The sequence below is a fragment of the Tursiops truncatus genome, chromosome 3 (assembly GCF_011762595.2).
Source record: "Tursiops truncatus isolate mTurTru1 chromosome 3, mTurTru1.mat.Y, whole genome shotgun sequence".
Lineage (NCBI taxonomy): Eukaryota > Metazoa > Chordata > Mammalia > Artiodactyla > Delphinidae > Tursiops > Tursiops truncatus.
Window position 1 is genome coordinate 152132271 of NC_047036.1, and position 22253 is coordinate 152154523.

The 22253-nt window shown below is 57.3% G+C and overlaps 1 protein-coding gene and 1 non-coding gene across 2 annotated transcripts; both read right to left on the minus strand.

Moving 5' to 3' along the window:
* Positions 1 to 222: 222 nt before the first annotated feature.
* On the minus strand, positions 223 to 16861 carry DBN1 (drebrin 1). The gene is made up of 14 exons (XM_033853621.2): positions 14232 to 16861; positions 9633 to 9688; positions 8941 to 9053; positions 8686 to 8760; positions 8460 to 8606; positions 8243 to 8320; positions 7854 to 8005; positions 7705 to 7768; positions 4402 to 4461; positions 4190 to 4313; positions 2754 to 2924; positions 1690 to 2369; positions 1275 to 1377; positions 223 to 1095 (listed from the first exon to the last, which is right to left on the minus strand). Exons 1-14 carry the CDS (start codon positions 14654 to 14656, stop codon positions 1025 to 1027), a joined length of 2319 nt encoding a protein of 772 aa, XP_033709512.1. The 5' UTR covers positions 14657 to 16861; the 3' UTR covers positions 223 to 1024.
* Positions 16862 to 18386: 1525 nt separating this feature from the next.
* On the minus strand, positions 18387 to 18507 carry LOC117312036 (small nucleolar RNA SNORD97). Its single transcript, XR_004526214.1, has one exon. It is a non-coding gene; the product is annotated as a small nucleolar RNA SNORD97 (small nucleolar RNA).
* Positions 18508 to 22253: the final 3746 nt, after the last annotated feature.

Here is a 22253-nt window from a genome sequence, read left to right on the forward strand (position 1 = left end):
TCAGCTACAAACCGGCCTGAGGGTGTAGAACTAAACCTGAGGTCTGCCTGCTTCAAACCACTGGTCGGTTCCCCAGGGAGCCTCATACCCCACCTTCCTTGCCCTTGAGGTCTTGGCGAGGGCGCCCCCTGCTGCCTTGGAAGTGGGAAGAGTTGGGAATGGGGTCGTGGCAGGCAGTCCACCCCAGATCAGCCCCTGGAGGCCCGGAGCAGCAGGCCCAAAGGGATCTGGATTTCTTTATTAACAGACATGAGCACGACCTGTTACAGAAGTTTGTGCTTTCCAAAAAACAGTTACTGAACGTGAAAAAGGAACCCAAGCAAAGAGGGAGGAGATGGAAAGGGGCCACCCATAGCCCTGACCTGAATCACGCCTAGGGCCTCCAGCCTGGGACCTGCCCAGCAGGAGGGGGCAGGAAAGGGCCAGGAAGCTGAGAGGCCCCAGCTGGGCCTGCTACTTCCTTCGGACCAGGTTGGGAGGGGTCAAGAGAAGGGGGGAGGGGGGCGGGTCCCAGGGAACCAGAGCCCACGAGCCATTTATTGCCATGTTTTAAAATTCGTGCAAAATATCTGAAGCCCTGGACAGAGAATACAAAGTGATATTTTTCCAAGAAACAGAAAACTAGGAAAAGGGGGGGGGGGAACATTTTCCCACCAGAACTTCCCCCCACGCCAGGCCCCAAGCAGGGTGAGGCCTCCACCCCGGCCAGCTGAGTGAGCAGGGAGGACTAAGAGCTACAATCTGGACCGGGTGGGAAGGGGGTGGAATTTGCAACAGCATCTCAACTACCAACGGGAGGAAAACCAGTCAACTGTACAAGTCTCCTATCAACTTTAAAAAAGAGAGAAAAGCTGTAAAAGTAGGGCCCTGTGGGTAGGGAAGCGGCCAAGTCCCCGGCCAGGGCCGGAATCCAGAGTGGGTGCCAGGCGGAGCTGCTGCAAGTGCAGGCACTGCGGGCCGTCTGGCCAGAGGCCAGCGCAGGTGGGCGGCCTTGGCGAGGGCAGCCTGAGGGCAAGCATCACCGCTAGTCGCCACCCTCGAAGCCCTCCTCCTCTTCTGGTACCGGGTCTGCATCCCAGCAGGTGATGTCGATTTCTATGGTGTAGGGAAGGGAGGGGAGTTAAGGAGATGGCCCAGCAGATCCATGCCTGTGTCCCTCCCAACCCTGGGGAGCTGTGCCAGCTGTGTGTGGGGGGGAGGGGGGGCGCTGCCTGTCCACACTTGAACACAGCACCGCCACCCAAATTCTTCTCCATCACCCATCCCAGTACTACCTGGAGGCTTGTTGTAGAACATAGGAGGTGGAGCCTTTGCACACAGCTCTTCCGATTGGGCAAACTCCTCCTCCTGTGATTGGCTGAAATACCCCTCACTGGCCTGTAGGAGAAAAGGTCCATGTCACTGGGTCCCACCCAGCAGGACTAGGGCTGACCTACCAGGCCTGAGCACGTTTCCCCTGCAACCAGCGATTCTATCAGCGGTTGCCAGGCAAACACAGATGCCCGCCTTGGGAATAAAAGCAGAGCTGGCCCAGGGAGGGGGAATGAAATACAGCTTCCCCCCCACCCCCGAACAATGTGGGTCACAGAGAAAGGGGGCAGGGTACTGCTGCAAGCCTAAGGAAGGCAGGGTCAGCCCCCTGCTCCAGCCCTGACCACTTCCCCTCCCATTAGGCAGCCCCAGCCCCACCTGGGTCCCCTCCTTCTGGGTGGTCTCGCCATTGGTCAGCAGCTGGGGCTCTGGCTCCAGCTCCGGCTCCGGCTCCTGATCCAGCTCCTCTAGAGCTGAGGGCAGAGTTGGAGCCTGGGGGGCAGCCAGGGGCTCCCCTTCTACTTCCTCCCCTGGGTCACAGAAGGTGGCTGGTGGCTCAGGCAGCTCATCAAAATTGAGAAGGTTGGCACTGCCTTCACCAGCCGGCGGCAGTGGCTCCTGAGCCACCTCGTCCAGCAGGGGCACTTCTGCCAGAGTGACTTCGGCACCTGAGGGTGGTGTGGGGGCCCTAGGCTCAGCCTGGGGTACGGAGGCCCCTTCCCCATTGCCAGGCCATAGGTCAATGAGGCTGGCAGTGGCAGGGGTGACGGTGTTGGCAACACTGGTGTCAGCAGCGGCAGCGTCGGTTTCAATGGCATCAGCTGCTGGGGTGTCAGCTGCAGAGGCTCCAGCCATGGCAGGCTCTAGAGAGGCAGCCAGGACTGCCTCCTCTGTAGACGCCATGAACATCAAGTCCTCTGTGGGGCTGCCTTGGCCCTGGGGAGGCTCTGGTGCCTGAGGGGACTCCTCCAGGGGGCTGGCCCAGGCCTGAGGGTCTGCTGCTCTGGCTTCCTTGCTGGTCTCTTCACTATCCAGGCTGGGGCTGGGTTCCTGGGTCTCTGTCAAAGCACAGATGGAGGAGACATGTGATCAGCTCCCAGGAAAGGATGCAGGCCCTGGGCAGGCACCCTACAGTACCCTGCCCACCCACTGAGGAGTCCAGGAAAGAAGGCCTCCACTAAGACTTCCATGCAGAGTGCCTTCTAGCACCCACTGGTCCCCACTGCCCCTTTACCTAGTGTCTTTCAACCTCTCAGCAGCCCTGGGAGGAAGGCGCAATCCCCACTCCAGGGAGACACTGAGGTTCAGAGAGGGCAGGTCTGACCAGGGCTCCTCGCTGCCCCAGCCACTTCCAGGGCAGTACAGTCTGGCCCAGATCCCTGGGGGGTTGTTACCATGGCCATTTGGCGTTCCCAGCCCAGGGGCTAGGGTCGTTCACACACCTTGGGCTGCTGGGGGTGGTGGTGGCAGTGGTGGAGGCTGCGAGGACGTGACCTCATCCAGGGCCCGCTCGATCTGCTCAGTGACAGGGGTAGAGGCCATGCTGGAGTCAGATGGGCTCCGGGCAGGGATGGGGGTAGGCACCATCCTCCGGTGGCTGTCCAGGTGGCTGCCTGTGGAACAAAAACCCCTAGGCTGGTCAGTAAGGGCCAGGGAGCCAGGTGGAACCAGGATTGTCCACCTTGGGGCCTGACCAGCCCCTCCTCTCTAGAGTCTGGGTCGGGGCTGGGAGCTCCCCAGGCCCCCCAGGGGCCAGACCACAGCTCCAGACCCTATAAGCCAGGCCCCTAAGGGCCAGTGTCCCTTCAGGGCCAGGGGAAAGAGGCAGGCGGTACCTGCTCTGGGGACAAACACCAGAGGTCAGCAGTCAGGCTGGGGGAGTGAGGGCAGGGGGGCTGCTGGGAAGCGGGGGGCCCTCCTTACCCCCCCCACGGAGGCCTGGGGTCTGCTACCTACATGGGAGGGAGGAAGAGAGGTTTGGGGTGCGGTGACAGGTGATATAGGGAAAGGGAGTCCGTGGAGGGGAGGAGGAGGAAGAGGAGGAGGAGGAAGGCCCACTGTCCGATGCCTTTATGAAAGGGCAGTACGGACGACCTGCCAAGAGAGACAGACAGAGAGAGAGACAGAGGACAAGAGAGGGTCAGTCTCCCCCACCCCCACCCCGAGGCCTCATCCACCCCCAAGCTGGCCCTGGATGTCCAAGCTGCCTTCAGCCAGGGCGCACATTCAGCCAAGCTGGGCCAGAGCCTCAAGCCAACAGATGACTCCACCACACCAGCCACACACAGCAAAGAGCCTGATACGCCACAGTGCAACCAGCCTCAGGGCAGCCCACGCCTCGGAACAGCCTGCCCCACCCCTCGGATCAGCCTGCCCCACCCCTGGAACCCTAGCCCAGAGCCAAGCACACAGAAGGGGCAAACAGACCAGCAGACAGGGAGCGGAAGGGGGCTTCAAGGAGAGGTGGAAGCTGCACAGGGAGAATCCAAACAGGGAACCCTGGGTACAGGCTCCAGGCTGCTCAAACTCAGGACCAGGGAAAGAGCCCACTCCCCATGCACCCACAGGCCTTCAGATAAGACCTAGTTCAACCCCAGCAGGGCTACTCCTTGCAGCCAGGGGGATGCCTTAGCCCTTGTGTGAAATGCCCAGATGGCTCGAGCACAGCCCATTGCTCAGCCCAGGCCCAACACTGACCCTGCCCGAGCCCTTCTCAGCCCTGCCACCTGGAGGTGGCGGGTGGAAGCACACTCAATGACTGGCCTTGCCTTCTCCAAGGGGTCCTTGGGCAAGGTTTCCCTTCCAAGAAAGGTCCCAAAGAGGCTCAAGGCCAAAACCTGAGGAGTGGGGACTGGGTGGGGGTGGGAGCTGGGACTACCTGGTCGGTGGTTGAAGGGTGAGGGCACATCACAGCTGCCTGCGGAGGCCGATGCAACTCTTTCCTGCTGCTTAAAGAACTCCCGTGGGTTATCAGGTCGCTGGGCAATAATGGCTGCTGCCTCCTGGGGGCACATGGAAAGGGTCAGGCCAGGCGGGGCCCGACTGAGGCAGCCCTACCAAACTCAGATGTCTGGTCCCCCTGGCTCTCACCTCTACCTCTGATTCTGACTTCTTCATCTGGGTCTCTTCCTCCTCATCCCGCTGGTCACCCTGGAAACCAAAAGGGAAAGTGTTCTGAGCACCCCACTCCCACAAGAGCTCTTGGCTTTCTTACAGCCCCTATGTTTCCTCCACTATCTGGAACCACTTTCACGACCCAGTCACACAGCACCTTCTATCTGCAAGGTCCTCAGCCACCTCATCTCCAGTCCAGACAGGCCCCTGGGCACCCCAGGACACCCAGGAGCACTCCCTGATTTGCAGCTAACTTTTCTCGAACCTCCTACCCCAGCACCTAGCCAACCACACCTCCATCACTGCTGCGTGGATCTTGGTATCACGACTGAGGTTTCTTCATTAGTCCCCTGCCTCCTTGTTCTCTTTCCCCCCATTTCTTCTCTACAGACCTGAAAGGATCTTTTCAAAATGTTAATTAGTCGCCATCACTTAAAAATCAGGTTTTCTTACTGAGATCAGGGTCTCCAGTTTCTCTTGAAATGCCAGAAGCCCTGGCAACACAGGCCAGCGTGTCCCAAAGCAGCCATCGACTAGAGCTGCACTGTAGCAGCCCACAGGGTGTGTGTTGTCCAGTTCACCACAGTCCCCACCACTCCCTACTGCCCTTCACATGCCCACTTCACTCGCTGTTTTGAGATTGCAACCACAGGAATAAAGGTAGGTGGGGCCCCTTTGCTTGGCCCATGTTCCCTTCTCCCTGCCTGATCTAGTCCATCACCTCTCACAACGCTCCCCTCCCACCCTGACTCGCCCACACCCTGTGAGATGTAGGCATAAAGTCCTCAGCATGATGTAGTCGCAGTTCCTGGAACATGCATACAACTTCCCACCTCCGTGCCTTGGCATGGGAGACGAATCTCTCTCCCCAAGTACCCGACCCCCACCCCAGGTCCAGCTCTTCCTGCTTCCGGCCTCAGCTTGGGCACTGCCTCCTTGGGAAGGGGTCCCTGGCCCATTCAGGTCATTTCCTTCCCTGGGTCCCCATGAGGTGTTCCAGGCATACACCATAGATTACACTGCGTCATAATTTCCTGTTTCTGGATCATCTCCCCACCCTCTGTGTGTAATACAGGATAAGAACTCACTTATGTGTGTGAGTGGCCAGCCCAAGGTTCAGTTCATACCTGTTTCCTCAGTTGAACTCATCACACCAAAAGCCTCAAGAGGGTTGTCACCCCAACTGCCACTTTGTGTCTTCCAGAATGAAGTCTAAACTCCTCCTCTGACCTTGCTCTCTCCTCCCAAATTTCCCAGCGGGCTCCAGTCATTGGGGAAGGCTCCTTGCCTTCCCCCCAAAATGTACATCCCACCAGCCTTTGCTGTTACGCTGCCCCTGCCTAGTATAACCTTGCTAGGTTCCTCTGCCTTGTTCAAAAAAAGGACCAGAGGCAGCTTACCACAAAAACCTTAACTACATAACACTGTGAAAAAAACACTGAAACAAATTAGAGCTTGGGGTTGGAGAGAGACATCAATGCACTAACCATAAAGGTCAATAGCATTGCTATGCCTGAGCATCTTCAGATAAATGGAAGCTCCCCGGCATCCCAGGCAAAAAGGGAACTCACATAAGGAATGCAATTCTTATCAGAAGAGAGAAAGCAGAATAGCTCCTTAAGCCAATATAAAGCACTTCTAAATTCCAAAGTTTCTCATGTGGGAATTCCCTCAGAGGACCTGAAGTTGCAGGGTAACCACAGTGACCTGCTAAAACACCTACTGTCACTGTCACATGAGCCACACTTGAAGGGCCAGATGAGACTATAAAATAATGATGTGACACTGTAAGCCTTTGCCTGAAACACTGGTAATTGGTGAAGATGAGCAATCAGTTCAGTGGGTTCACTATACTATTCTTTCTACTTTTGTGTACGTATGTGAAATTTTCCATAAAAATAAGCTTTTTCGAAAAGAAATTGCTCTGAATGGATGAACAAAATCTGGTATACATATACAGTGGAATATTAACAGCTTTCAAAAGAAAAGACATTCTGACACATGGATAAACCTTGAAGATGTTATGCTAAATGAAATAAGCCAGTCACAAAAGGTAAAATAACGGTGTGATTCCATTCATACAAGGTACTTTGAGTAGTCACATTCTTAAACACAGAAAGCAGAAAGCAGTTGCCAGGGGCTGGGGGAGGGGGCAGTGGGGAGTTAGTGTTTAATGGGTACAGAGATTCAGTATGGGAAGATGAAGAAAATTCCGGAGATAAACAGTGGTGATGGCTGTACAATATAAATACACTTAACACCACGGAACTGTACACTGAAAAATGGTAAAGATGGTACGTTTTATGTTATGTACACTTTGCCACAATTAAAAATAAACTAATTAATCAATTAATTGTAAAAAAGCCTTGTTCATCTTGTTCTCCACCATGTTTCTCACACTGGCACATGGCAGGTGGCAAGGGTTTGCTGAATGAATGAGGCTGCAGCTTACTAACCACACGTCCTCTCCACCCCCAGGGGCTAACGTGAGTGGAATGACCTATGACAGCCATTAATGCCAGTGCCGGCAGGGCTGTCCTGCCAGCTCCCTCCCAGCCTCCTGTGGGTGTGACCTTGGAGTCTGTCTGCGTCCCCATGGCCCAACGGCTACCCAACACAGTCCCAGTCCAGATGACTACTGCCCACCTCCTGTCCTAAACTCTACCATGCTCAGCTTTGAATGATCTTAACTATTTCTCAAGTATAAAATTCAATTCAAAGCATGAAGATTTGACTCCACTGTGATTTTGAAGGGGTCAATCATGATGACCCTATGGGCCATCCCAGTGTTTGGAGGTTCAGCCAGCACCCCTGGAACAAGTACCTGTTCTCAAAGAGACACTACACACACTTGTATGTAGATGCTCAGAACTCCAGCCCAGATCCATTCAATGGCTCTGCAGTATTCTTGCCGTGGGGACCAGGCCTCGAGCCCCATATAAGTGCAGGAAGCATGTCTAATCCACCTCGAGCCCCTCAGGCCCTGCTGGGCGGGGGCAGGAGGAGCCTGGTCAGTGAGGGTCTGGGTCAAGGTAGATTTTCTCTTTCGGTCTAGAGTATTAGCTTCTCCAAGGAGGTCTCTTTCCACAGCCAGGGAACAGAGCCTCACATGATCGGGTACCAGGCCTGACACTGCATGCTACCCCATGCCCATGCAGCGGTACCCAGAATGCCCAGCACTGTCCCCAAGACACTTACTCCCCCCGCAAGAGGCGCAGGAACACGAGGACCATCCTCGCTTCCCTGGGCAGGAGACAGGAACCCCGACTAAGAACTTACAAAGATAGACTGCTCCTTCAACCGCCTCTTGGCCTCCTCTGCTTCTAAAGTCTGTTGTTTCCTCCTGGAATGAGAGGTGCAGGCAAGCCTTCAGGATGGGCCCACGTGGGGCCCACGGCCCAGCACCCCGGGGGCGGGGCGGGGCGCACCTGTGCTCCTCGATCTGCTGCTCCCGCTCCCGGTAGCGCCGCTCCCGCTCCTCCTGCTCCTGCCGCTCCTGCTCCATCCGCTCTTGCTCAAACCGGAGTCTCTCATCCAGAGCCTTCTTCCGCTCCTCCTCCTTCCTCAGCTCTTCCTCCTTCTGCAGCACCCCGTGCCAAGGCAGTGCAGGCCCTGAGCCTGGGGCCCGCCCCAGCCCTCCAGCCCATCCCCAACCCAGGGTTCTGAGAACTCAGGGGCTCGCTCTTTCAGTAGGGGAAGCACGTAGGATGGCCCATGCTGTGCAAGCGAGGCCCTTAGGGAGAGAAGGCAGAGCTACCCCATGGGGTTAGGACAGGGAGTGGCAGCTCAGCCTGCAGGCCGGGGTCAGGGTCCACACCTTGGCCTGCTCCCAGAACTGCTCGCGGTTAATCCGCTTCATCTCCACAGCTGCGTCGGTCTTCTGATAGGTGGTGCCCTGCAGAGTCAAGCGGCCTGGCGTGAGCGCAGCCCACAGGCCGAGTGCTCAGGAGCCCCCACACGCAAAGGGTGAGGACTGAGAGGAACCGGACGGCGGAGCCCTGGGCAGGGCCAGCCTGCCCGGGGCGCACACTGACCACCGGCTCGGCGTTCTCATCCTCACGCAGCCGCAGTCGGTGCAGCACGGGGCTGGAAAGCCGTGCCAGCCCGTTGGAGAGCCGCTGCCCGATGGCGCCCGCATCTATGTCTTCCACACTGCTGGCGTTCACGATCACATCGACGCCCTGCAGCAGGAAGAAGGCGTGTTCAGGCGGCAGGGCTCCCTCCCATCACCGCCCCCATAAGCCCTGACCCTGCTCGCACCTGGAAGAACTCGGCCACCTTAGCCACGTGGCTGGCACAAGCACATTTGCGGGCATCAGGCACATCTTCGCCAACCTGCAAAGTACCCAGCGAAAGGGGGTGTCGGGAAAGGACAAGAGTTGGCGGCAGGCTGAGGCCCAGGGCTCTCTTCCCGGGACTAGTGGGGTTCTCTCCAGCAGTGTCAGTGAGTGGAGTGGGATGGAGGATAACCGTTCTTGGGCCTTCGGCTCCCTTCCCCAGCCCATAGCTGCATACCCAGTTGATGAGCACGTATTTCGGCAGAGCAGCCTGGGAGTCCTTGACGCTGCAGAAGCCATACATCACCTTCTGGTTCTCAAAGTGGCCAGAGAGCTCCTGCAAGCCCCCATCTGGGGGAATCAGGAGGGTGTCAGGCGCCATCTCCTGAATCCCTCCCCCACAAAGGGCCTGGAACCCAAAGCAAAGACTCTTCTTGTGGGCTCTGCAGGCACCGCCAGAGATCTGGAAGTCCCAGAGTTCTGTGTTGGTGTGAAAGAGGCAGCAGGCAGGTGTGAGCTTTGCCTCTGAATCCCCCAGGACCTTGGGGAAGAACTGAGGAAGTGTTCTTCACACATCAAGTCTCACACGGGGCTGGCACCCACTGAGGTAAAATAAAACCTTTTAGGGCTCTCAAGAAAGTGGGGTGATGTGGGCCATCCCTGCCAGGCCCATTCCCGTCTAGCTGTGTGACTTCGGGCAAGTCACTCTCCCTCTCTGAGGCTCAGTCTTCTCATAATCAAACAGGAAACAAGTCTCCCTCCCTCCCCACCCTGGGGATCTTAGGGATAACCACAGGAAGGACACTTGGCCAGACAAGTGTGGGTCTGCTGGATGAAGGCAGCGAGGTGGCCTGGAGCCAAGCGGGTGGGGAAGAAAACAACCGGAGGGGCGAGCGGAGAGGAAGGCAAAGGAATGGCTGGAATTCTTACCTCCTGACGCTGCAAGCTTGAGGTCATCTGAGCCATCCTCATATGTGTACAGAGCCCTGGGGAGAGGGAGGGGTGGCTGGGAGAACTGGCAGGGCCCAGGCAGCCAATTTTGGGTGGAGACGGCTCTCGGGGAGAGGAGGGATACAGAGGGGGCAGGACAGGAGGGGGGTTCCAGCCCAGCACTTAAGCCTTGTCACCATGACAACAATGGCTAAGCACCATTTCAGGCTGGAACCCAGTGGGGGACAGTCTGGGATCTGATGGAGGGAGGCCTGGGTCAGGTGGGGAGCAGGCAGTGGGGAAGAAATCGCTGCCCAGTCGCTTGCTTCCAGTGAGCCAGTGTGTTGCGTCCTCGGAGCCCTGGCCCTAGCAGCCTGCAACTCAGCCAGCGGTGTGAGATGGAGATTCCAAGGCGACGGTTCCTTGGTTACCGTTCCCTGGCTACCGCTCCTCATCCCCATTGGCCGTTGCCAGGAACCTACCTGGCGCGTGCCTCGGTACCCACTGCCCCTCCCCCCACACCGAGGGGGATGGGGAGAGAGAACCTGGTGCTGTTCAGCTCTGGGCATCCCCTGGTAACTATGGCAACCCAGCAATTGGCACGCGACTGGCCCACCCCAGCTGCATTCTCCTGAACACAAAGGACCCCAAGGGGACACGCCCTCAGTCTCAATCTCAGTCTCTCTGAAATGGGGATGAGGTCACCATGGTCACTCCTGCCTGGACTCTGGCCCCTGGGTGAATGTGCTCTCCCGGCCTTCCAGCCCTAGGCCTCCTCCGCCCTAGCTGAGGCTCTGGCCTCTTGGGACTGCTGGCCTTGCCTTCCCTCTCAGCTTTGGCAGAAAGCTGACCTAGCAGCCTTCCTCCTTCCTCCTCCTCCCTAGCTTTTTCTTCACAGGTAGCAGTGGCACAGCATCCATTTCACAGAAGGGAAGACAGAGATAGCTCCTCCCCAGGACCCACTTGGAGGACAGGCTTGGGGCCAGAAATAAAGGTCATGTACCAGAGGTGCAGGAGGCTCAGCCCCTCCCCCAAGCTCCCCTTTCCTTACTGCCAAGGTAGGGGGCTAGGAGGGGAGGAAGCAGGAGCACCAGGGAGATGCAGAAGAGAAAGCGAGCAGGGAGAGGAGGCAGACAGAGAAGACAAGAGAAGGGAGGGAAGTGAAGGGATGAAGAGAAAATGAAGGAGCAAGGGAAATGGGAGGGAAGGAAAGAGGGAGGAGAGAAGAGGGAGGAAGGGAGAGAGGGAGGAGGGTGGAGGGCGGAGCAAGGAGGGAGCAGGGAGGGCCTGGTCCAGGCCCAGCCCCATGAGGTCAGCACAAGTCACTGCCAGAGCCAAATGGGCCCCCAGCCCCCTGCTTCTCGGGATCCCTCCCTCCTGAAAGGGACACAGGTGGGCTGTGGGGCCGGGAGCTCCTGGTCCAACTGTTGCCCAGGCTACAGTCCTGGCAGCTGCTTCTCAACACAGCTGTCCCACCACCTGTCTGGCTGCCCTAAACCCACCACTGGGAACAAAAGGCCCTTAGAGAAGCAGGGTCTTCCCTTCTCCATTCCACAGATGAGAAACTGAGGCAGAACTCCAAGACCCTGGTTCCCAGACACTGCTCTGGCCATCACACCTCCCTGGGGTGACTTGTCAGCCTCTCCTAGGCTCTCTGAGGGACCCTGGCTCCTCCCAGGAACCTGCCCCTTCCATTCTTTACTCCTTGCCTACCCACCTGCAGCCACCTTTCCTGCTGCAGCCCTGGCCCTTACCTGGTGGAAACCATAGCTAAGTTCAAAGGTTTCAGCAGGCCTTCAACCCTGAGCTCCGCCCACCTGCCTTTCCAGCCAGACCTCCGTATCCATACCATACACTCGGGTCACATTGGATGGCTCCCTGATTCCCAGCACAGTTCTGGATATTTCCCAACCTGGAGCCTCTGCATATGTGGTTCCCTTCACAGGGAGGCCAGACCTGTTTCTCCACCCATGCCCATCCCTGACTGAAATCTCTCAGGGACCCAATGCCAGCTCCCATGAAGCCCTGCCCTGCGCTGCACCTCCCCAAAGTGCTTACCACACTCCAGCAGGGACAGGAAGAGGCACCTGAGCCTGCCCCAGATCTCACTAGACCACCAGTGCTTCTCAAACACATTCGAGGTGGCCTGAGCCTTGGGTGGGTGGGAGCTGGTGAAACTGCAAGGAATCAGGATGGAGGGGGGCAGGAATCTACACCACCTCCAACCCCTGGAGACAGACACTGTCCTGAACTATAAGCTTCGTGAAGGTGGGACCATCTCGGCCAGAGAAAGTGGACTGGTGTGAGGTGGGAGCTGAATGTAGCAGCTCCAGGGAGATCCTGGGGTCAGCTGAGGATGGGGGGCTCAGGGCAGGTGGATTCTTCAGGACAATCACACTCTCAGGATATCAGAACTGGAAGGGCCTTGGGTATCCCAGGTATGGTTGAGCCCAATCCCCTTTTCCTCTTTTCAAGAGGACCAGAGAGGAGCAGAGACTTGGTGTGGCTATGTATAGCGAGTCGGATCACATCCAGGACAACACTAGTTCTTTTCACTACACAGTCTGACTTCCTGGGTCCCCTGCTGCCAGCATCAGGGCAGCGGTCCATTTCAGAGTGAGCCACCTAGGAGTGAACTCCCCCACCCCTACTCCCCACTCAGAGGCAAGGTAAGGGAGGGAAGTGCCAAGCCCCGTTTGCCCAGACAGCAATTTTACCCAAGACGCCCTCCTCCAGCCTCTGAGTACAGGGTCTGCCCCTGAGTCTTGAGACTCCACTGTACCCCTGGTTCTGTGCTAGGTGCTGGGGACCCTGATGTCCCCTTCTGCAGGTTGATCCTCACATCCTTTCTACCAAATGTTTATCTGGGCCCTTGGGAGTAAGCAAATGTATGTATGTATGACGGTGCATGTGTACATCTGTGTGTGTCCCACACACAACGCAGATTGGGGTGGGGGAGGGGTGAGGCACGCCAGTGATGAATAACTCACTTTGGCCACATGGATGCTGCTGGGTGGTGGGAGCCCAGGCCTCTGCTGAGCAGGATGTGGGCCAGCAGTGGCTGTGGGAGCTCTGCCTTTGGGAAGGTAGGGGTAAACGGGGTGGTGGCAGGCAGCACCCCCGGACTGGAGGGCAAGGGTTCCAAGGTGGGCTGTGCCTCTCTCCAGGCATGGCCCATATCCCAAGGCCAGCTCCTCCACCAGGCCAAGCCGGCCACTTGCCCTGAACTCCTCCCATGATCTCAGTCCCCATGGGGCAGGGCTGGGACAACGGATGGGCCGCTTGCCCGCTTAGCCTGTGCTGGCCTCTCCTATGACTGACCCGCAGGACACGAGAGCTTGCTTGTCTCCCGCGTCCATCCCTCCAGGCCTGGCCGCCCGCCAGTGCTGCAGTACTGTGGCATGGATGCCTGGCCATCTTGTCCCCTCCTCCAGCCCCCAGGTCAGTGTCCTCCCAGCATGAGGGTGAGGCCATCCCAAGTGAGGTCCCTCAGACCTGCCTTCACTTTGTGTTTCCTGCCTGCCAAGGGGAGAAGAGCCCTAGGGAACAGAATGGGCATCTGCCCCAGGAGAAGAGTATCTTGGGAGGATGATGATTCCTGAATGGGGCAGTGTGAAACCCCCTGGCTTTCCTGCCACCCTGGGGACTCCAGTCCCAGAGCAGGTGGTCCAACCCCTCCCACAGCCTAGGGGGAGACAACAGCTGGGGAGGGAGGAGAGGGCAGCCCAGCTCCTCCCCCACAGAGGAGCTGAGAGCCCCTTGCCCCTGGGCCACCGGGCTAGGGGCTCAGTGGATCCACTCACCCCCTCATCCTTCTCTGGGAACTCCCTGCAGAGTGGTGCGCCTGGGGGCTTCCTCCCAGGGACCCCACCTGGCTCCCTAGGCAGGCAGTTCAGTTCCTTTGGCATGTCCCAGCCCAGCTGCCTACTCCCTGCAATCCCCTTGGCATCGAGGAGAGCACTTATCCTTGCCTCCTCCTCGACCCCTCAGGGGAACAGGAGTCACTTGGCGGTGGCCCTGTGGCAATGAACGTCTTTCCATCACACCCCAACTCCGAGAGGCCCCCCGGTGGGCGGGGCGCCCCGGCCCCCAGCCCGGTCTGCTCCTCCCCCGCCCTAGCTTTCCTTTGTGCTGTGGCCGGGGCCGGGTTCGGCCGGGTAGGCTGCGCTGGCTCTGCTAGCTCGGTCCCTGCCCCGTTCTCGCCCGCTCAAAGGTGGCAAAGGTGCCCTTGGCCGCCCATGCACACCTGTCCGCCCGGCCCGAGGCAAAGGGGAGGGGGCGGGCGATGGGCTTCCACAAGGCCGGGAGGCCCCGGGCCACACATCTGGACCCTGCGTCTCTCCAGCCCGCGTCCGGCCACCGTTCCCACCGCGCGGCTGGGGCCGCCTCCGGGCGCTTGGGGCCCGCCGGTGCCCCGCCTGGCCCGGCCCGGCCCCTCCCCCGGCGCGCACAAAAGCAGCCCCTCCCTGGCCCTCCCGGGCCGCTGCACCATTTCGGGGTCTCCCCCTCCCTCCCGGCTGCTGGGCGACTGGGCCGGGTGGAAACAAAGGCGCGGCAGCGCGGGGACAAAGGGGCTGGGGGGCGGGGGCGGGGGCTCACCAGTCGGCCGCGCTCTCCTCCCGAATCACCTCCTCGTACGCCGCCAGCAGCTCCAGGCGGTGGCCGCTGAAGCTGACGCCGGCCATGCTGCGGGCCGGACCGAGGCCGAACGGACAGACGCACGGACGGACGGAGAAGGAGGGAGGGAAAGAGGGAGTCGCCGCGCCGCCGCCGCCTCGGAGCCTCTGCAGCGTTGCGAGCCGAGCGAGCCAGCGGCCGGGGGAGGGGAGCCGGCCGGCGGGGGGCGGGGGGCGCTGGCTCCGCCCGGCTCGCTCACTCCGCGCGCTCGGTCCTAGCGCCGCCCCGACCCGGCCGGGGGGAGGCCCGCCCCCCCTTCCCGGCCTGCCCCGGGGCGCCCCCACGCCCCTCGCCGTCAGTCCCTGCACCCCGCGCCCGGGCGGGTATACCCATCTGCACGGGTCCATTCTTCCCGTGTCCCAAATTCTCACCTGTGGTGTCCCCAGCCACAAACCTAGCCCCGTCCCCACCTCTCCAATCCCTATCCAGGCCCAGCTTCATCCCTCTCCTTCCCAGCTCCCGGTCCCAATCCCAAATCCACTCCATTCCAATCCGGCCCAGCCCCACTCCGTCCTTAATTTATCTCCACCCAGCTTCACCCCTATCACTGGTCCATCCCAACCTCCAGCCCCAACCCAATTCCCGTGCCAGCCACCCCTGGCCCATCTGCAGCCCATCCCCACCTCTGAAAGGCCCATTCCTAGTCCATCCCCATCACTGTCCACTGCTGTCTTCATCTCCAAATCCAGCCCATTCCTTTCCCCTCCCAGCTCCAGCCCCACTCCCAACCCCATGCTTAGCACACACCCACTACCCATTCATCAGACCCCATCCCTAGCTGCACCCTCCTCTTTCCAACCTACCCTATTCCCATTCTGATCCCTGTTCCCAACCACACCCCTCCATCCCTGCCTCCTAGACCATTCTCAGCTCCTTACCCCAACATTGCCAACCTCTACCCCATCCCTGCCCTACCCTATGCTGAGCACCCCTCCCTTACCAGCTGCCCCCTGAGTCCTCTCAGGTGGGGCTAGACTAGGAGATCCTTTGCCTTCTCTCCCAAGCCTCAGGCCTCCCAGAGGAATCTAACCCCAGACTCTCAGGGCAGGGCTCCTCCAAGGACACTCCAGGGCCAGCTTCCTGGCACCTTAATTTCCCAAAGCTCTGAACACAGAAAACACTGGGGCCTAAGAGGAGTCCCTCGAGGGGAAGTGGACACCACTGCCAGGGCCTCCTGGAGCATCTCTGCTCCTGTCTGAGCTGGAATCCTGAAACCCTCTGCAGCTCTCAGAAGCCTTTACCACCACCTACAAAGCCTCCCACCCCTGTCTTCCCAGAGGAGGTGACAGAACCTGAGCAAACTTTACCTGGTCCAATCTGGGAGGTGGTGGGGCTGGGCCTCTGAGTTCTGAGTTGGGTAACCAGCTGGGCCAAGAGGAGGAGAGCAGTGTGTGCACTGATCTCCAGCAGTGGGTCCCAGCACTTTGGGGTGGGAAGAACCTCTTAAAACTCAATACATTTCATGGGAACTCTCTGCGTCCACTATGCCCATGGACCCCTGGTTTCTCCACGGCCCCCACTTGGAGCAAGTCCCAGGCAGAGTCAGTAGGATTTCCGGGGAGGGAGGAAGACCCCACAGCAGGGCTGAGGGGTGCCTGGGAGCGGTAGGTAGAGGGATCTCCAGCCTCGTCCCTTCCTGCTTCCTTTGACTTTTCCCAGCCCAGAATGCCTTTCATCTCCCCATCCCGAAGCCCCCTCCCCAGCCTCCTGCTCACTCAATTTCACATCCAAAAAACAGAAGCCCTACCTGCATGCTCTCCCTTCCTCAAATTCCTACTTCCCCCCAGCCACCTACAAACTCCAGCCACACCCACTCTTACCTCTTTGCCATCTATATTTTTAAACAAACTTAATTTTAGAACAGTTTGAAATTCACAGAAAAATTACAAAGATAGTACAGAGTCCCCATATGCCCCATGCCCAGTTTTCTCTATTTTCAGGGGAGCAAGAAGTTTCCCTGCTCACCCTCCTTGGAGCCTACCCTTCACCCCTCCACATCATTATCATCCTATAATTTGTACATCTGTAGTCTGTCTCCTTCCCGCATTTCCCTGGCACTGCTCTGGCCAAGGTCACCAGAGACCACTAAATTGCCAAGTTCAGTGGCCCTGTTGTAGTCCTCAGTTTCCTCAACCGGTGGGAGCAGGGTGACCAATGATCACTACCTCTTCTGCAAATCTGCCTCCCATCAGCTACCTGCTGCCCCTGAAACCCACACACTCAGCCTTGGTGGGTGGGTGCTGGGTGCCTCCTTGGAGGCCCTCCCACCAGGCTTTCATGTCTACCACTCCCAGCACTGATCACCCTTCAAGTCTCTCCCACTCCTAGATCTCCAGCTCCTCCCTGCCCCTCACCCCCTCAGCACTGGGAGCCTAGTCCAATGGCTTCTGGGTCCCCAGAGTGGAAAAGCCAAGAAAGAGAGAGGATTCAGATCCAGAAGCTGGTCACTTGCTGTGTGACCTTGAGGAAAATGCTTTCCCTCTCTGAGTTTCCTCTTTGACAACATGTTGTGAGGATAAGATATGACTGGATGAAGGCTTAGGAAGCAAGAACCTCTTCCCCTTCCTCCTTGCAGCCCCGCCCTCCCACGCCCACCTTCCTGCTCTGCACTCCCCCACACCTCTCAGAGAAGGCTTCAAGGCTGACATGTAGGTTTCAGGACTTTTTCAGCACCAGCTGGTGGAGCCTTCTCTGCCCTCACCCTCCCTCTGCAAGTTCCTACCAAGCACACCTTCAGAATTTGCCCTCTCATCATTACAATGCTCCCAGCACTTTCCAGGTCTTGCCCCTGGCATGGGGCCAGCCACTTTCACCACTTAGCTCTGCTCCTGAGCTGCACAGACTACCGTGTGACTTTAGACTCTGCTTGGCCTTTCTTGTCTCACTATAAAATGGGGATGATAATGATGGTACCCACCTCATAAGGTCTGTTTGAGGAGGTTTTTTTTTTAATTTGTTTATTTTATTTATTTATTTTTGGATGTGCTGGGTCTTTGTTGCTGCGCATGGGCTTTCTCTAGTTGCGGTGAGCGGGGTGGGGGGGCTACTCTTTGTTGCAGTGCGCGGGCTTCTCATTGTGGTGGCTTCTCTCATTGTGGAGCACGGGCTCTAGGCGTGCGAGCTTCAGTAGTTGTGGCACACAGGCTCAGTAGTTGTGGCTCACGGGCTCTAGAGTGCAGATTCAGTAGTTGTGGAGTATGGGCTTAGTTGCTCCGTGGCATGTGGGATCGTCCCAGACCGGGGCTCGAACCCATGTCCCTGCATTGGCAGGTGGATTCTCAACCACTGCGCCACCAGGGAAGACCCTGTTTGAGGATTTTTAAAAAGTATCTAGAAAATGCTTAAAATGGCAACTGCACATAGTAGGTGCTATTGACACGTTGGCCATTATTACTATTTCACGGCTGGGAAAACCGAGGTTCAGAGAGGGGCAGTTACTCGCCCTGTAATACACAGCTGGTGAGTGGCAAAATCTGTATGGGAACCCCAGTCTGTCCTGCATCATTTCAGCATAGCACACACCCTCCCTGCTTCCCCTTCTAGCACCCCCATTTTTGCATCCAGGGGCTGGCCTGGAATTTGGTAGTAGCTCCTGAGGCTACAGCTGTGGGGTCTAGGGAAGGAGTCAGGGGGCAGGGATCCTAGGCGTGGAGAGCAGGATGTCTGCCCAGTGCAGTGGATGTCCATGGTCAGGCATCCCTGCCCGTCTTCCAGTTGATTTTCCACTGCAGGCTCCAGAGGGGAGCATGTGATTCAGGCCAGTGGGTCAGAACCAGTGACTGCTTCAGGAATGGACACATGACCCAAGTCAGTCCAATGGGAGCCAGCCCTGAGCTGGCCCCACTGGATGTGGGCCTGGAGCTGGCTGAGGGGCGTCTTTGCTAATAATGGGGAGAGTTGCCTAAGAATAAAGCCAGCACGGAGAAAAGCAGAACTGAGAAATGGAGGTGGGGGGAGATCTGGGGGTGGGGGGTGCGGACAGCGACCCGGGGGCTCAGAGACTCCTGATATACATCCATGGGTACTGGATCCTGCTATGTCTGAAGCCATTAACCTTTTAAGTTAAATGAGACAGATTATCCCTTTTTTTTTTTTTCTTTGACAGGCGAACATAGAAGTACAGAAAAGAGAGAAAGAAGGTAAAGAATTCCAGCATTGAGTCCTCTTAATAACGTGTCTCTTTATAATCATTGGGCTATCCCTGTTTTTGCTTAAACTAGTTTGAAATGCAGCTGAGGGTCCTTCCTAGTTGACCTAGTCTCCAAGTAGTAGTCATTTTTGTCAGTGGCAAGGGACATGGGTGAAAGCTGAGTTGACCTTCTACTGCTCCCGGGCCCTGAGTGGGAGAACCTAGGCTGGTCTTGGGACTCTCCCTGGCCACTCTGTAGTGACCCCACTGCACAGTCTCCCAGGGCTGACCCCAGCCTCCTGAGTTCTCCGCAGGCTCCCAGCAAGCTTCTTCTTGCCCCACCATAGCTCCTGGAACCCTAGGGTCACCCCCACATGCCCTACCCTGCTCCACTTTAGGTCCCAGTTGGGGAGGAGCCCTTCCTCCACTCTCAGGTTTGGCTTTGGACTCAGGCCAACTCAGGTTCGAATCCCAGCCCTGGCTGCTGCCCCTGTGTGCCATGGGGCAGGGGCCTTTAGCCCGTAGCCTCAGCTCCCTTCCTATAGCAGGACTCTGTGTACCCTGTGAGTGTTCCAAGGCCCAGGTGGGGCCCAGCACCAAGAAGGCAGCACCAGAATCATCAGTTCCTGCCTGTGTACCCTGTACTCCACCACCTGTCTCCCTGCTGACTTCCAATGAGCTCAAGCTGCTTAGGGCTGGAAAATGCCCCTCCCTGGCCTGCTGTCTCTCCAGTTGCCCACTCAGCCCCCCGCCAAGGGCTCTGCCCTCTCGGCTGGGGGGACTGCACTCTCCAAGGGTGCTAATGGCCTCCCATGCCCGGTACAAAGACATTTCCCAGTACCCTTGGCCTCCACCTGCATAGCCTCACACCCAAGCTTGAGAACACCGTGATCCCTGCAGTTCTGTGTTGGGGAGGGCGGGTGCTTGGAGGTGCCGTGGGGGAGCACCTTGGCCTTTGATCCATGGAGCAGCAGACCCGGGCCATTCAGGCTGGGTGGCTCTGGACAGGTCACTTTCCCTCTCTGAGGGAAAAGTCCCTCAGATGTTCAGGTCCCTCATCTGAACATCTTTAATGATATCTCTCTTAAGCATGTTTTGATGATTAAATGACATCTAAGAGATTGCTCTGTGGTTCCGGCAGAGAGAGAGGTGGCTGTTCAGAGCAGGTGCCCATGCTTGTTTTTACTTCCATCCAGACCAGCTCTGCTTTCCTGAGGTTCAGTCCCCAGCTCTCTGCTCTTTGCTCTACTCTCCCTTTACATCTGCCCTCCAATTTCTTCAACCACCTTCCCTTGGCAGGAGCCTCCAAGCTGCCTCCTCCACCCCTCTTGGCTACTCAGCTGACCACGACTGCTAGTGGTCCTCTGGGCCCACCACAGCCAAGCCTCTTAAGACAGCCGTCTACACTCTCATCTACACCCTCCCCCTTGATCTTCCAACCCTGGCATCGGCCCCAGCTCTCTGCTAAACTGATCTGGCAAACTTCACCCTGTTGCAAAAGGCCATGGGGACTCCTCGGCCTTACCTGCCTGGTTGACACTCTTGGCGACTTCTGGAAACACTCCTTTCCCGCCTGGGCTTCCCTGCCTCAAGCTCCCTCCCTCCAGAGGCTGTGGTCCTCCACTTCTGGCAGCTGCTTCTGCTTTCTCTGCCCTGTGCTGTGATGTTGCTACTCCCCCATCTCTCATATCTTCTCTATGCTGCGGCCCTGGCCATCCTCACACTGGATTTGGTCCACGTTTTTTTTTTTTTATAGGATTTTAAAAAAATCTAACTTAGTTGCCAACATTGAAAAACCAAATTTCACATAGAAGTCTGAATCTCTGGACGCTGTTGGTAAACTGGCAGATCTGGCTACAGCTCAGCATTCCCACAGGGCTGCCCCCAAAAGGCCCCCCACAGACGGCTTCCAGCAGCACTCACCATCCACTCCTCTCCATGGAAACCAAGGATGGACTGAGAGAGCTTCATGGTTCAAGAGAAGTGGGAGGGAGTATATTTCTTTGTGGAAGTGAAAGATACTCTGCATTTAATATGCCAAGGATGTCTAGGGACTTCCCTGGTGGTCCAGTGGTAAAGAATCCGCCTTCTAATGCAGGGGACATGGGTTTGATCCCTGGTCAGGGAACTAAAATCCCACATGCCACGGGGCAACTAAGCCTGAGTGCCACAACTACTGAGCTCACGTGCCTCAACGAGAGAGCCCGTGTGCCGCAAACTACAGAGCCCACGCGCCCTGGAGCCCGCGTGCCACAACTAGAGAGAGAAAACCTGCACGCCACAACTAGAGAGAAGTCCGTGCGCCACAACGAAGAGCCCACGCCGCAATGAAAGATCCCGCATGCCTCAATGAAGACCCTGCATGCCTCAACTAAAGACCCGACGCAGCCAAAAAAAATAAAATAAATATTTTTAAAAAGGCAACAAGAAATTCTTAAAAAAAAATAAGCCAGGGATAACTATGTTGAAAGAAAATGACATCTTACCTGCCTTACTCCTGTTGTGACCTGCCTGGGCGCCTCTCTGGGCATCAAAGACAAGTATCTGTGATAACTACCCCAAACTCACTCCCAAATTGAATCCAAGGTGAATCTAGACTTGAATATTCTGCTGCTCCCTGAATTGGTCTCCTAAATGTCCCATAGGCACCTCATTCAGTCATTCAGCAAACATTCACTGGGCATCCACTGTGTGCTAGGCACTGTTCTAGGCTCTGGCAAGACATCATGAAATTGGAAAAACCCGAATGAACTTTTTGGCCAACCCAACAACACAGGAAGCCCTGCACTCATGCTCCAGGGGTCCTCGAGAGAACACAACAGAGAGGCCCTTCTCTTCTCTTAAAGAGGACAGGCCCAAGCATCTGTTGAGAATGACAACAACTTTAGATGTGCTGAGGTTCCTCATGCCAAGGGAGCCCTGGAGGACAGGTGGCCATGGGCGCACTGAATTGTCTTGGCCTAGTTTGGGGCCTCTCCTCAGTCCTTCTCCAGTCCAAACTTGGAACAGGAGAAATGACAGTCTCCCTGGGGTAGTGGAGGGCACCAGTGGGAAGCAAGAGACCCCAGGGAAAGATGGGGCCACCACCATAGCCTCCAGGTTTTGAGGCAGCAGACAGAAGTAAGCTTCCGAAGGATCCTCCCTGGAGCATGGACTCAGTGCCGGCCAGTCCCAGGGCAGTGCAGCCAGCTTCGTGCCTGCCTTCTAGTCTGGCTCATGGCTCAGCATCTGTGCGACTTTGGTCAGGTTTCCTAGGCTTTCATCTATAAAATGAGAATAACTGCAGGCACCTCACAGTGTTGCCAGGAGGATCATGTAAGATGATGTGAGGAATGACTGGTATACTCCAGATGTCTAGCAAACCTGCCTTCCTTCCTCTCCTCACCTCTCATCCCAGGTCTCCACTCTGGGCTCCCTGGGACCTGTCACTGGATCCCATCTCTGCCTTTTGGCTTGTTGCTCTTCTCTTCCCCTGAGTCCTGCCCCTCCTCCCAGTCTCTCTCCTTCTGTTCACCCCACTCACGGCTCTCGGGGCTTTTTCTACAACACAGATCTGAGCACTTCTGTGCCCTGATCTCCCCACCGCCACCTTGCCCTCAGGAAGCAGTCCTGGCTCCTTGTCCTGGCACTTGTGGCTTCCCAGGACCAGAGGGCTGCCCTCTCCAGCCCCACCTTCTTTGCCTGCAGCATACAGATGGCAGCGGTCCCTCTAGGCCCTCACTCTGGCGTACTGTTTTCCATGTCCCATCCCTGAGGATGCCCCTCAACTCCTCTTCTCTGACCTCCACGCCAGGCCAGCCCAGGTGCCTCCCACT

Bases quoted from the DNA above. Each gene is read 5' to 3' on its own strand.
- DBN1 (XM_033853621.2), bottom strand. From the start codon at position 14,656: ATGGACCCGTGCAGATGGGTATACCCGCCCGGGCGCGGGGTGCAGGGA. The intron at 8,761-8,940 runs GTATGCAGCTAT...GGTACTTTGCAG, and splicing joins AATACGTGCTCATCAACTGG to GTTGGCGAAGATGTGCCTGA. The intron at 1,378-1,689 runs GTGGGGCTGGGG...TTTCTCCTACAG, and splicing joins CCCAGAAGGAGGGGACCCAG to GCCAGTGAGGGGTATTTCAG.